The following is a 14,952-nucleotide window of genomic DNA, read 5'->3' on the forward strand; positions in this document are numbered from 1 at the left end:
TGGTCAAGCTCTTGATCTGGTTCATCCATCGTAACGGTGCATGTCCTCTAGGTCTTCGGCCGTCGACTTTTCCTTCTACGATAAGTATTTCCATTGCCTCCTGTCTTCTGGCAATATGATCAAAGTATCTGAATTGTTTTTGGTTGATAAGGGTGGACAGGCTTGTTCTGATGCTGAGCTGTTGCGGGATCGATTCGTTAGTACGGTGTGCTGTCCATGGTATTCGCAGTAATCTCCTATAGCACCACATTTCTAGAGCATCAATCCTGCGGTGATCCGCTGTCTTCATCGTCCAAGTTTCTGCTGCATAGTTCGCGATAGGGAAGATCAGATTTTGAATGAGGGTGAGCTTTGTCTTGGAAGTGATGGAGGTCCCCTTCTAGATGCGAGTAAGTATTGCTGTTGAATTTCTCGCAATCGCAATGCGCTTACGGATCTCAGGTTCACAGTCTCCGGTATTTGTGACAATAGATCCTAGATATTCGAAGCGACTGACAACCTCATAATCATCAATTCTTGTTATGGCAGGTCTATTGTTATTAAAACGGTCTACAATCGTCACTTTGGCCTTTTTATTGTTTATTTCAAGGCCATATTCTCTGCTTCGCTGGTCTAACCTCCGTATGATCGCTTCTAGTTCATGGTCATCTGTTGCAATTATCACAGTGTCATCTGCATATCTGAGATTGTTAATTTTCCTGCCACCAACTGTGATGCAGTCACTCCAATCCTCGAGAATCTCCCTCATAATGTACTCGCTGTATACATTAAATAGGAGGGGGAGAGAATGAAACCTTGTCGCACTCCAGCACTAGTCTGATGTCTGAGAAGTGGCCATTAACTATCACTGTAGCAGTGTTCGAAGAGTACAGTTGTTGAATCAGTTACACTAAATGTCTCGGCGTCCCCATCTCAACGAGTATAGCCCAGAGCTTTGACCATTTTACCTTCTCGAAGGCTTTCGAACAGCCTTGTCGAAGCACAGGAACATCTTGATATTGTACTCCCTTGTCTTTTCTATGAGCTGTGGGATGTTTTGAATCTGCTCACGAGTTCCTTAACCGGGAACAAACCCGGTTTGTTCCTCTGAGATTTGTGAAAGTAAGGTCTTCAGCCTCTCGTTCAGCACCGTGAGCATGATTTTACTGGCATGGGAGATGAGGGCTATCGTTCGATAGTTTGCAAAGTCAAGTGGAGAACCTTTCTTGAACAGTGGTACGAAGATGGAGTGGCACCACTGGTACGGCCAATTTCCAGATGTCCATATCTTCTGACATAACCTGTGGAGGATGTCGACACCTAGGTCACCCATGTTCTTTAGGATTTCAGCAGCGATTCCATCTTGGCTTGGTGCTTTCCGGTTTTGGAGCTTTTTTTATTGCACATTCCACTTCTTCTCTAAGGATCATTGGTTCAATGTCTGTTGGGTTCTGGTAACCTGGCATTGGTTGTGGGCCATCAGGGAACAGCATGATGCAGTATTCTCTCCATACTATGGCAATGCCTGCTACATTTGTGATGATATTCCCTTGGTCACCTTTAATAATCTGAGTCTTAGGCATAAACACTCGTGCTAAGTATTTCACCTTGTCGTACAGTTCTGCGCTGTGATTTTTGGTCACATGTGCCTCTAGTTCTGCATACAATTTCTTAATGCGTTTATTCTTGTCTCTTTTACAAGCGTGTTTGATATCATTGTTCATTTTTTTTAATTAGTCGTCCTTGTTGTTCTGGATCTGAGCTGGATGTTAAGTCTCATTTCAACCAGTGCCAAAGTTTTGTCACTCATGCAATGTTGTTGCTTCACTACGGTGTTTATCTTTGGGACCTGGCTCGCTGCATCTGTGATCCATTCTTCAATTCTCTTCCAAGTGCTTCGGAGTGTTCCTTGGAAAGTAATTGGCTCAGGGGCCGTTAACTTTTTCGAGTTTATTTTGATGACTGGTTTGCTCAGTTTGATTCTAAGGTAGGCCCAGAGTAGACAATGATCCGATCTGCATTCGGCACTAAGTTTTGTTTTCACATTACAGAAGGTGGTTTTCCATCTTTTATCAACAAGGATGTAATCAATTTGGTTCTTAAAATGCCCATTCGGGGAGGTCCACGTAAAGAGACGACGTTTGTGGTGTTTAAACATGGTATTCATAATGGAAAGACTTGTCAGTTGCAAACTGTATCAACCAATTGCCTCGCTCATTACGTGCACCCAGGCCATACTGTCCTACAGTTTCTCGCAGGTGTTTGTCCGTCGAGGTGGTTCCTACTTTTGCATTGAAGTCTCCCAATATGATGGTAATACCTCTTGGTTTAAGTGACACTATAGTATCTTCCATGTCTGCACAGAAGTCTTCGATCTCTTGGTCGTCTGCAGCGATGGTGGGTAGATATACCTGGATCAGGTGTAGTTTATGTGGTTTAGTGCTTAGAGTGAGAGTCAGTATTCTTTCATTGATAGGTCTGTATTCCTCAACATATTGGGATATCCGCTTATCAACTAGAAACGCGATGCCATTATGACCTGTATCATTTGCCCCAGCGATGTATATTACATGGTCATCTGTTTCAAAATGCCCACATCCTTTCCAGTGAGTTTCTGACAGTCCACAAATGTCGATTTAATGTTTCTTTAGTTCTCTTTCTACAATGCGAAGTTTTCCCGTCTGAAGTAACCCTCTCACATTCCATGTAGCTGTTGTTTTACGTTTGCGAAGTTGGTCTGCATTTTATCGATCCGTAGCAGATTTACCGTGTGAGGTCTGATCGTCCATATCTGCACGCCCGGTCGCACATTTCACATAGTTCGGCCCGAACCCAAACTGACGCCGATCGCTACTCGGGTCACACAGCATACCAATATTCATTTCTTGACTCTGCATGATGCACTCATGGGATGATAATCAGGTGGTTTCCCCTTGCTTTCCTGATCCTATGCCTTTGGCCATCCAGTGGCTCTTCCGCCTGTAGGGGCAGCTTCCCACCCCAAGGACAAGAGGGTACCCTGGACCTCTGCCTGCTCATCCGCCCTCCGAGGAGGCCTTTGGTACTTGGTAGAGGGGGACCACTTATACCGGTGGTCACTCGGTAGACGCAGTTTAATGTCATGCCTGGGACATAGTCATTAATACAACTTATTTAATAATATTGAGAGGCTGATGAGTCATTTCAAATCTTCATCCATGGTATTCCCTGTACTTAAAGCTGAACTTCATGAGGTCATACATTGGATTAGCTTTAACACTTGAGGTGGAGTGGTCAACGTAGGACTGGCAAGGAGGCCCCTACGGTTAACACATAATCAAGTTCAACTTGCATCATCAGTATAACTCCACCTTCTAATCAAGAAAGCTATTTTAATGTGGCATTACCATCACACTGTTTTATGTACAATATGCATATAATTTTTCTGCACAGCCACTCACGTTTTATGATTGGACAATTCGTGGTTTTTAACAACAATTTCATCTATTATTTTAATTGGACTTCACGCTTCATATCATGTTCATGCCGCACCATTTTAACATTCAAGATTGACAAGACACCATCACGCCATGTCACAGGATCCAAAGACTTTTTATTTACTTATTTCAACGTGTCCTCACCTTAATTTTAATGTTTCATATTTGTGACTGAAGAGGACGAAACATGTATCAAGAGTATAATCTAATGTAGTCTTTTTAATAAAGACAGTTACAGTATTGTAAAGGTGGAATTATAAATTCAAATTTTCACAAGTTTACATACACCCAGTCCCCGTGCCAGAAAAATTAACCAATTATGGTTGAAATTCCTGACCCTGCCGGGAATCTAACCAGGGACCCCTGTGACCAAAGGCCAGGTCACTAACCATTTAGCCCTGAAATCGGACATAATAATAATAATAATAATAATAATAATAATAATAATAATAATAATAATAATCCTCCAACCCACTAACTACTTTTTGACGGTTTTTGGAGATGCAGAGGTCCCAGAATTTTGTACCACAGGAGTTATTTTACGTGCCAGAAATCTCCAAACATGAGGCTGACTTATTTGAGCGTCTTCAAACATTAACAGACAGAGTGTTATAAAAAGTTGCAAACTTTGGGCTGGGAAGTCTTGGGAGTAAGGAAACAATCTGTTCGACTAACCGGAATGTTCCAAAATGTCAGCGGAGATGGTGTGGAATGACATTAGTAGACAAATAAGCTTGAATGGAGTTTTTAAAAGTAGGACAGATCATAGTATGAAGATAACATTGGAACTCAAGAGGACAAATTGGGGCAATAATTTGTTTATAGGAAGAGGAATTAGGGATTGGAATAATTTGCCACAGGAGATGTACGATAAATTTCCAACTTCTTTGAAATCATTTAAGAAAAGACTATGTAAAAACTAATAAGAAATCTGCTACCTGAGCGACAGCCATAAATGCAGATCAGTGGTGACCGATTGATTGATATTAACGAAAGGAAGTTTTAGAATAACAGTAATTTGCTAACTGTATGTGTACATGAGGAACAACAGTTGGTCCTTATGTAAACAAACAATTACAAAATTTTATTAAGTATATTTACGTTTTTCCTGAGTCACCCATTAGTGACAATGTTAACGATACTGAATTGCTTCCCACTAACCACTTTTATGGCTTTTGGATACATTGAAGTGCTGGAATTTTGTCCTGCACGAGTTCTTTTACATGCTAGTAAATTTACAGACACAAGGTTAGTGTATCTGAGCTCCTTCAAATACCATTGCATTGGACTGGGTTAAAACTCATTGGCTGATGCTGCTGTTTATTCCTCATTAATTCTACACATCCCAATCCCCTCGTAATAATTTGACAATGGCAATTTCTCTGTACTCTGGGAGCAATAACACAGAAGGTGGTCCTGCTACATCTTGCCCACCATTCAAGACCCTGTTCATCTTATAAGTAAACTAGTCTATTAAATGGAAAATCACAAAGATATATTGGTTTAAAGAAACCAGGACAGAATGGCTTGGATTTTATACTTGATATGCAGTAGAATAAAGCCTTTACTGATTATTTTGTTTTCTTAATTCCTCAAACACTGAAGTCTAACTGAATAGATTCTCAGTGGATTAGACAACAGGTTTTTTAAAAGATTGTCTTTAATTTTAGAGGCCGCTGGTAATGCTAGAATCAAGTAAGCTTGATTATAAAATAGTTTAATTTTATGTGTATGTGTGGAGCAAACAAGAGAGAGAATCAGAAACAAAGTTACAGTATTTAAGAAAGTGGTGAGGATTTCACAGCAAGAAATCACCATTGCATAGTAACAATATTATACATACACTGTATAATTTCTGCATCGATGTATAGAGAACATATCTCTGCTAATGAAGCTATGAATTTAAATTAGATGCAATATGCTTTATGGCAGAGAGAAGAGGGGGGGGGAATCAAAATCCAGAGCATGGTAAATGTTTGAAAACCTCCTAAAATTATATGACTTCACTTCTTTATTTCAATGGGATGACCAGGAAAATCAGAAGCAACAACAGCATATTGTAAATTTATACTGTCTGTTAGAATGAGTTTCTTAAAATGTCCATCCTTGATCTCCATTGTAAAGAAGTATGGCCACAAAGATCAGGATTTCTATAATAGTATTATTTTTACCACACTGAGAAACATGATACCTCTTAGTGGAATGTTGCTTTGGAAACATCTTGTCACCAGACATTCAGCGATCTGTACTCATTACCAGAAAAACAAGCATAATCCTTTAGTATTTCAATAAGGGACAATACTGAGGCAGGTCATCAGTTTCAATTGAACTGTTCACCTAAACTTCATATAAGAATCAAATCAGTGACAGTGAATGTAAGATTCCTCCACTAAATGGCACTACAATCTGGATTTACAAGTCAAATAACCATTACTTCTGAGCAACCCCCATTAACCTTTCCATCTCTACTGAACCCGTTCATGGTCCTATCTTTGGATATTTAAAAAAATATTTGAGTGCAAAGTAAAATACACGTTACAAATTACTGCAGGTTTTCATTATAATCTGCTATCATTATTAATGAAACTGGAACAATCATTAATGGATAAAGGCCATTAATTTTCACTTACGAGGCAAGGAGATTCAGCAGGTGTTGGGGTGTAGAGGAGTCGGGGCGAAGAGGAGGACTTGTGACATGAGCAGCAGCATGCTGCCAGCATTTGTTCCACTGGTGAGTCCCATCAGTTCCAACAGATGAAGATAAAGTCTCTCCATAAACCACCATACCTTCACTTCGTTTCTGGTTTATGACATTTGCTGATGATTTGCTCATCACACGCACCACATAGAGGGGACAGTTCACCTGAATCATGACAACATGACAGCTTCACCACAACACACACAAACTTCCACCATTCCAAGCAACACTGAGAAATGGAACAAAGTTAGTGAGATTTTTAAAATGACACATGCAATTGATAAATCAAAGTTGATCTCTAGAGTAAATCTTACCAAACATTATTACCAAAACACAAACATCTCCCGAATTTACTCAAGAATTAGCTGTATTTTCAGTGCATGAAAATATTCAAAATAATATAAATAAAGAGATGTAATTGCAAAATTAAAGCAGATCATGGCTGAATTCTATTAATTCTCTTTATCGAGGGATCAAATGCATAAGACTTCTAAAAGCCAAACTCCAAATCATACTATTATTTTGACTATAAGTTTACTGCTGACAAATTGTTACAATTGCTTGTATGAATAAATCCCTGTTGCTGAGATAGACAATGTTTGGATACTCTGAGATTTATTAAAACTTCAAAAAACCACCCCAAGGACAATATGAAGGTCTCTATCATGGTCACAGATGCATTTTCTAATAGTATTAGATGGTCAAAACAAGTGTTTGCCCAATCATCAAGATGTTCTTGCTGGTGCTACTGCAAAGCAGCTATGATCACAATATCAACAATCACATAAAATTACGAATTAACTCTACTCCTATTTTATGTAATCTCACGAAAAGAAATTCATACTGGCTGGTTAAAGTACATTATTGATCATCTTGTATTTAATGTATGCGAGTTGTTGTGGGTGATAAAGTACACCATATAGGAGGCACAATTTGTGGAATATACTAAGCAAATAAAAACTTAAGATAAACCATTTTTTAAGGAAAAGGAGCATAACCAGTAGTACTGGGAATTTCACTGACTTGTGTATTACCATATTTTCTTGCATAATTAGTTAGCCCCTGCAAAATTTATGCACCCCAAAATTTTTTGTTTAATGTGGGGATAAATAAACATTCGTGTATTTGTTGAACCCACTTTCTCACTGATTCACTGTGTAATTCCGGATGCCTTTCAAAATAAAGATGTCACATAGCAGCCTTCCTATTGTGAAACCTAGCACTTCAAATATCGCACATTTTCCTGTTATCACCCTTTGAGAGTACCACGGTACTAGTTCAGCGACTAAATCAGTGCAGTCCTGACTAGTGACGATTACCTGAGAAGGCTGTAATCCTATCCACAGGCTCACCTTTCATTCACTCCTCCAGGCCCAATCACCCTGCGTGCAGACTGCAAGATTTTAACACAAGGCTACTCGCCACGCAACACACGATGACAGTTCCTTTGTTTGACTGCAGAGACAGTCCAGTAATTCACACAGCCAAGCACAGTGAGCAACGAAACAGCAACAACTCAACAGTGTTAAACAGCAGGACAATACTCCTCACAACAGTGATCATTAGCACTGTTCCAATTACACTCACGATAGCCGCTCCAGTCGCTGACTCACGATGTTCCTCAGTCCACGAAAGCACGCATGCACACACACACGCACAAAAATTACTCCGTCCTGTAGCCGAAAATACCCTGACGCCAGCCAACAGCTGTCTTCAGTCCAGGTACTCGCTGGACAGCCAACATAACAGCCACACTTCCTCGTTCAGACTCCGATGGAACACTGTAGTGACAGCCAACACCTCTGTCGCCCTCAGCCCGGCCACTGAACCCCAACACACAGTCCCACTCTGACTCCACCATGGAGTCCCACACAGACTAACACTGACTGTTTGTGGCTATCCACTTTTATATAGCTTTAATGATGTGTACTGGAATATTCGTGATGTGGTTAGAGACAGAACATTCTCCCTGCACCTCGCAGAAACGCATGGGTAAATAAGCAGACAAGAACAATACATGGAAAGGTTGGCCTCACCCTCCAGATTGGAAACTCCCTGCTCATGCGACTCACTAGCCCGTTTCTGGAAGTACTGAAAGGGGCTACCATAGGACTGATATGTAACAATATACATTCGCAGTGATCATTTACACTGAAACACACAGGAATAAGGCAGCGGCCTGCAAGTATTTAGTCTCCTAGTGCAATGTGTGCTACTGGTGGAAACAGAAAATTGCACTTCAAGCAACCAACAAGTATCAAAAAGCATTCTGCAGCCTAAAAAATGGCAAGTTTCCACAAGTACAAGAGGATCTGCAGGTGTGATTTTGTTATGCAACTTTGACTATGCCATTCTCATGAAATGCTATATTTTAAAGGATGAGAAATAGCTGCAGCACATGGGATAAGTATCTCGTATTTTTAGGTTAGCCGAGGCTGGACAATTAATTTTATGAAGAAAATGGACTTTCTCTTTTCATTATGCAAAAGAATTCAAAACGTTTTCAACCAACAAGTAATTGATTTTCATCACTTCGGAAGCTGGAAGTGAAGAAATATTTGCCTTCCCAAGTAGTAAACGTAGATCAGACACCAATCAATTTCGATATGCCGCAAAGTCAAACAATCAATAAGAAGGGACATCGAGTGTTATCGTACGCACTACTGGACGCAACAAACAATGATGTACTGTAATGCTTGCTGTAACAACTGATGGCAGAAAGCTTGCATCTCACATTATTCTGAAATGAAAAAAAATTCTGAAAGTAGAATTTCTGCAAGGGATCCACATTCATATTGAAGAAAAAAGGTGGATGGACATGTCACTTGTACAAGACCGGACAGGAAAGGTTTGGGGACATTGAGCAGGTTTTTTCCTTCGATGCCTAGCCCTCATCTTGTTTGACAGTTTTTGGGGCCATCTGACAGAAAACACTAAGAAATTATCAGAAAACATGAAAATTGATTTGGCAATGATTCCTTGTGTATTGACAATGGTACTTCAATCATTGAACGTTTCGATAAATAAACCATTCAAGGACAATGTGCGAAAACTCTGTCAGTGCTGAATGCCTGAAAGTGTGCATGAACTTACTCCAAAGGTAAGATTTGGAAACCACCTGTACAACTCCTTTGTGCTTGGGATGTGATTTTTTAGGTGATCGAAAAGAGCTTCAAGAAAATGGGAATCTTTAATACATTAGACAGGAGTGAAGATTACTTCTTATGAAGAGATGCGAGTAGTGATAGCAGCAGCAATTCTTCCTGCAATGCCAGTATTGATGTTGAAAACTGTTATAAAAGTTAAGGTCTTTTTCCTTTTCGCCAGTGCCATTATTACTTATGTGATTCATACTTTAGTTTAATCAATATTTATTTCAGTTCAAGTTGTATTATCAACTTGTAACAGGAAGAATATTTTCCAGTGTCTGTACTTCAACCCTGCATGTCCATCTTGTCTGATGTACAGGTACTCTAATATGACCAATCATAAGAAAACTTATGGCATAATTCGATGTATCTTTTAAATGTAAATAAATTGTAAATAAAATGTTTGTATGTATGAATTCCTTAAATAATTTATGCACCCAAATTTTTCACCTCTACCTTTTGTCAAACATCATGTTAATTATGCAAGAAAATACGGAGTATAGTGAACTACTGACAGCTATCATCCCAATATTTGCATGGCAAGAATATGAAAAAAAAACTCTGGGATAAACCATGCTGAGGATATCTGCAGTCAGAACCTAGATTTTGGGAAGGGTATCCTAGGCCAAAGCTAAGGAGTGTTTAAAAAGGTTCAACTCAAGTTCCCTCTTCCAGTACAACCATTTCGTTAGGCCAAGAACGATTAACTTCAGCAAGGGTCATTTACCCAGAAGCAATATTTTCATACAGTAAAATTCTACGCTGTCTGCTCATCACCCTATCAGTTTCTCTCCCAGTACTGACACATTCAGTACTACGTAGTGCTGCAATATTTCACTCCCAAGACCTGATCACCTGTGACCACAATAGTTCGTTTCAAAATCGCACACAGCATGAAAGACATGAATAAAGTTACCCAAAGCCAATACAAAGTTAGAAGCACTTCATATAGTTCCACACACAGCACAACAAGAGCATAGTTGAGCACATGAAAGATGTTATAGTTAAAAACAGAAAGTCCAGAAATCAGGACAATCAGGAAGGTACATTATTATCAAACATTTTGTATCTAATTAAAACAGTAGTTGCATGCAATTAGAATTAGAAAATAATTTAATATACATTTACACACAATTTCCATAAAGTTATCAAAAATTCCTCATAACAGCTAGATTAACTTTCTTTTTCTCTTTTCTTCATTTTTTGTATAAGCTCTAATTGCCTATAAAAAGTGGCACAAAAACACAAAGCTCATAAGAATGCCAGGATGTATCAAATAACTGTGGAAGAAAGCAATCCTGATATTGATCAATTTATTGGGAGTAAAACTAAAATGTGAGGAGAGTATGCAATGGTAATTACCGTATTTACGCGAATAATCCCCGCATTTTTTTAAAATGTTGAGGCACGAAATTGGGGTGCGGGTTTTATTTGTGTCAAGGTTGCCAACACGCTCCTGGCTCACCTAGTTTTCGATGCTGAGTCTACAGTTATGCTTTGTGCAACCGTACATGGAAGAAAACTGTCCCCATGTCATATTTAAACAGAAAATAATTCAGACTTTTAATTCTAAACTGACTTTACATTTTTTTTTAAATACTACCATATTTTACAGAGTAATTTAAATTCAAAATTTCTCTGTGTCATGACAGAACGCGTCTTCCAGAACGTGCAGGGGTAGCTTTCTGCACTTTCACTCACTTCGGTGTGTCTATAGTGTGTTTCATAGCTGAAAATAGAGTGAAATCGTAATTCTTTTGTATTCAGCATTTTAAGGAACGCCACAATATCACATAGCAGGCAGTACGTGGAAAAGCAGAATCCGCGAAAACTGGCGAGGGTTGGCATTTCTGAATTACAATTAATTCGAAATCACGTAATTGGAAGTCCAATTTCTGTATTACAAAGACTTTGAATTAACGAGGTTTTACTGTATTGCAAAACTAACATCAGATTTCGCCAATGTGTCTATTTCAAGTATGTACATTGAACAAAAAGAATTATCCACCACCGGTCATGTTACTGTCCAGTATAAAGAGACCACCTGTGAGAGTGTTTTAGACATGGAGTGTGACAAACTTGCAAGTAGTTTAGGAGAGGATTCTAGTGATGCAAGAGACAACGAATCTTTCCATCTACAGGGAATCGACCCTATTGCAAATTCAGATTAATGAAATACATGTCACGTAAGTAGGCCTACTTGCTCATTTTCATGGAAAATATATTTCATAGCAGTGATAATTTATTTTTATCATCTCAGGCAAAGCAGCTATATCCGTAAATTTACATTTTCATATTTGCGTGACGACCACGTGGACCTCGCGGAGTGATACAAAAAGTTCGTTTATGCCTACGTTACGCTTTTGATGCAAGGAATTTTAGTTCTTTCATTTTTGTTCAAAGTGAGCCTTCCCAAAATGAGGGTGCATGCATTATTCGACGGCAGAGATTATTCGGGTAAATACGGTATTACTGAAATCAAGAAGCAATCCATAAAATTGCCCGTTTATCACATGAAAACATCTGGGGAAGCCCAGCATCAGTAATGCAGGTACCTCCCTGCTGGCAACTCAGTATCATACCTGTTTCATAATTTGAAAAAGTAAATGGTGGGCTTTTACAATTTGTACAAGGATAATAAATTTGCATCCTAACAACTCAAAATTTGACATCTAGATAATTTGGTCATTTACTACATTTACTATACAGAAGTAAAAGAGAAGTATTTAAAGAGTTCTCTTCCCAACTACAGCTATGTTCCTTGCTTGGTTCTGAACTCCATTTAGAACAACATAGCATACAGTATCTCAATATGGTGCATCATAAGAATGCTGAGGTCGTAGCAATGAAACTTTGTCATTTTTATATGTCTACTTAGTCTTCTTATGAACCTCGTATAACCAATCATGCAGGAAGTGCATCCATTTATCATTGTATCATCAGTTATATTCATGAAGTGAAGAAAGAACCAGGAAGAAGAACAGAATCGAGCAAACTGTGCATTCCAGGTGAAAATAGCCACAAATCAAACTAACTACTAGAGATCTGCTATTCAGGCCTAAAGAAAAGACTCTTAAGAAATAGAAAGTAGAAAATCTGGTGCGTTAATATAGTATGGCATCAAGAAGTCACATGTCCCTTATGCATCTGAAAGGATAGTAGTGTGAAACATTTTTCAGCAACAATCATTTCTAATGTTATTTGTTTTACGTCCCACTGACTACGCTTTTACGGTTTTCGGAGACGCCGAGGTGCCGGAATTTAGTCCCGCAGGAGTTCTTTTACTTGCCAGTAAATTTACCGATACAGGGCTGACGTATTTGAGCACCTTCAAATACCACCGGACTGAGCCAGGATCGAACCTGCCAAGTTGGGGTCAGAAGGCCAGCGCCTTAACCGTCTGAGCCACTCAGCCCGGCAACAATCATTTCGTATTGAGATGTATGGTTAAAAGGTTTTCCTTTGTACAAAAAAAATTCTTATATAAGTTCCATCAATATTATTTGGAGGCTAACTGGAGATAACAAAATAAACATTTTATGATCGGGCTCCATGAAAAATAGAACCTATTTCTCATCATTTCTTAAAGTAATATCAGAAACTAACTTGGATTGAATACACACAGCTCTTAACAGATAACAAAATACTCTAAAAAAAGCAGTGATAAGCATCTGGGTTTCGCACAACTGTACCGGTATATCTACGCAGTACTGATGAAAGAATTAGCATTGCGTTTTCATTGGTCTTGGCAGTGTATCACATCGTGAAATGTGGGTGGCTAAATATGTCACGATTTTGGGTAAAACTATCAGGGCTTGCTTACTAGAGGTAAGTTGCACTTAATCAGAATGCTATGTCGATGCTTAAGAACGAGTTGAAGGATGTTGCACTAGTGCAACCATACTACGAAATTACCCAGTTGGCGGGCAGATAGTATTTCTGTTGTGTGAAAAGTACATAAAGAATAGTGTGAAGAAGAATGCAGAATAATGTGTGCTAATTTTGTCTTTCCGTAAATATTTAGTCTTTTCAATACGGCATATTTTGACCTAAGTCAAGAGGGCACATGATTATAACTTGTCAATGCTAAGTATAGAATAGTGATTATTATCATCATCGTTATAATAATGTTTGAGATAACTTTAAACTACAAGTGTGAAGGAACAAACTACATATTCTTTAAGCTCTTGAACAAGGGATACCAATAAAACTGCCAATGATGAACTGTAGCTGGTTTTCTACAACTTTCTGCACCAATACAACTTGTAACATTCTTTGACAAGCTGTACCAGTTTATAATATGCATATAAAATTATCTTTGTGGTTGCATGTGTAAAGGCAGGGGAATCTTTGTTGTACAGATTATTATTATTATTATTATTATTATTATTATTATTATTATTATTATTATTATTATTATCATACAGAAAAATGAATATTGGTTCTCCACTGTAAAATGGTGATAACTGTTCGAACAACCTATAACAGGCCTGGCTATTTCATTCTCATGTCTCTCTGATGCCAGAAAGAAATCTTGTTTCTGGTGTTCTGGAGAACAACAGAGCATGTGGGAATAATGGCAGTCCAGGCGTTCTGACAACTGCCAGAGATTGTGAGAATATTCCACCCTCATGTTAAGAACATGCGTAGTCTGCTCTGGTCGAATTCTGCATGTTATTGGTTGTTTGCCTCCCTTGTTCTGGAAGGTGACTCGTACAAACAGCTCGGGGAGAGGGGTTAAATTCCAAGATGCAATGCTAGTGTCATCGATTCTTGGTCCTCTGTAAAGGCAGTTATGTCTGATCCGAGCTCTTGCTCCGAGGTGGAGTTCCAACCTAGGTACTGGGATAATGTATGTTTTATTTTCCTTAATGTTTTAACCTAACCTTTTCACTTACAGAAATTGTCTGGGGCAGTCTTGCATCTTTGATCAATTAATTTAATTTTTAAAAAAGCTTTCCAGCGCTATCACGCTTTTATTTTTGGGGCACACAACCATAACATATTACTTGAAAAAGACTCAGGCCACCAATATTCTTTGTTTGCCTGTCTCTGGTAGAATGGAACTAGCCCACTGCGATAAGGAAATCCTCAATTCAGAAAAAAGTTTTTAATTGGATATGCTGCCGCCTCACAGTACGTATCCATTATATGGAATATACTGGTAATGTCCTTAGAATCCTCTTCATGTCCATTAGCTTACTTGTGTTTCCAAAGTTGCTACTGTTTAATCTTTGTTTCCAAAATTTTAAATTCCTTTGATATCACCTTTAAACCCGATGGCATTTATTTGGTGCACAGAACATCACTTGGGTTCTGAGGGCAGGACTACTAACCCTCCCATGCCTGCGAGCATGGCTGTCAATTTGGTTGCCTTCAATTGTTTTCAGGGTAGTATCTTAACGTAACATTTATTGTTTTATAGTCCTAGACCTGAAGGGTCACTATATTTGTCAGGAAGGCGACGATTTCAGGTTAACAACAAATGATATTTTCAAATAATTTTGCGAGTGTCGACGAGCACTGTGCAAATTCCTATTAATATAGTTATGTGTATTTTAACATCAATTTTTGAAGTTTAAGGTTATTTTATAAATGAATTTAAAGAGTTTATGTTTAATAAACAGTATTTTAAAAAAGCTGATAATCT

The 14,952-nt window shown here is 38.6% G+C and overlaps 1 protein-coding gene across 5 annotated transcripts in view; it reads right to left on the bottom strand.

The window, feature by feature from the left end:
* Positions 1–14,952, bottom strand: part of CRMP (Collapsin Response Mediator Protein) — a 486,710-nt gene that overhangs the window by 104,053 nt on the left and 367,705 nt on the right. Inside the window, exon 10 of one of the 5 annotated variants that reach the window (XM_067140710.2) lies at positions 6,086–6,318. The exons of the other annotated variants lie outside the window; for them this stretch is intronic. Coding sequence (XP_066996811.1) covers positions 6,086–6,318 — 233 coding nt within the window. The remainder of the gene's footprint in view (positions 1–6,085; positions 6,319–14,952) is intronic. 5 annotated transcript variants of the gene reach the window in all.

The sequence above is a fragment of the Anabrus simplex genome, chromosome 2 (assembly GCF_040414725.1).
Source record: "Anabrus simplex isolate iqAnaSimp1 chromosome 2, ASM4041472v1, whole genome shotgun sequence".
Lineage (NCBI taxonomy): Eukaryota > Metazoa > Arthropoda > Insecta > Orthoptera > Tettigoniidae > Anabrus > Anabrus simplex.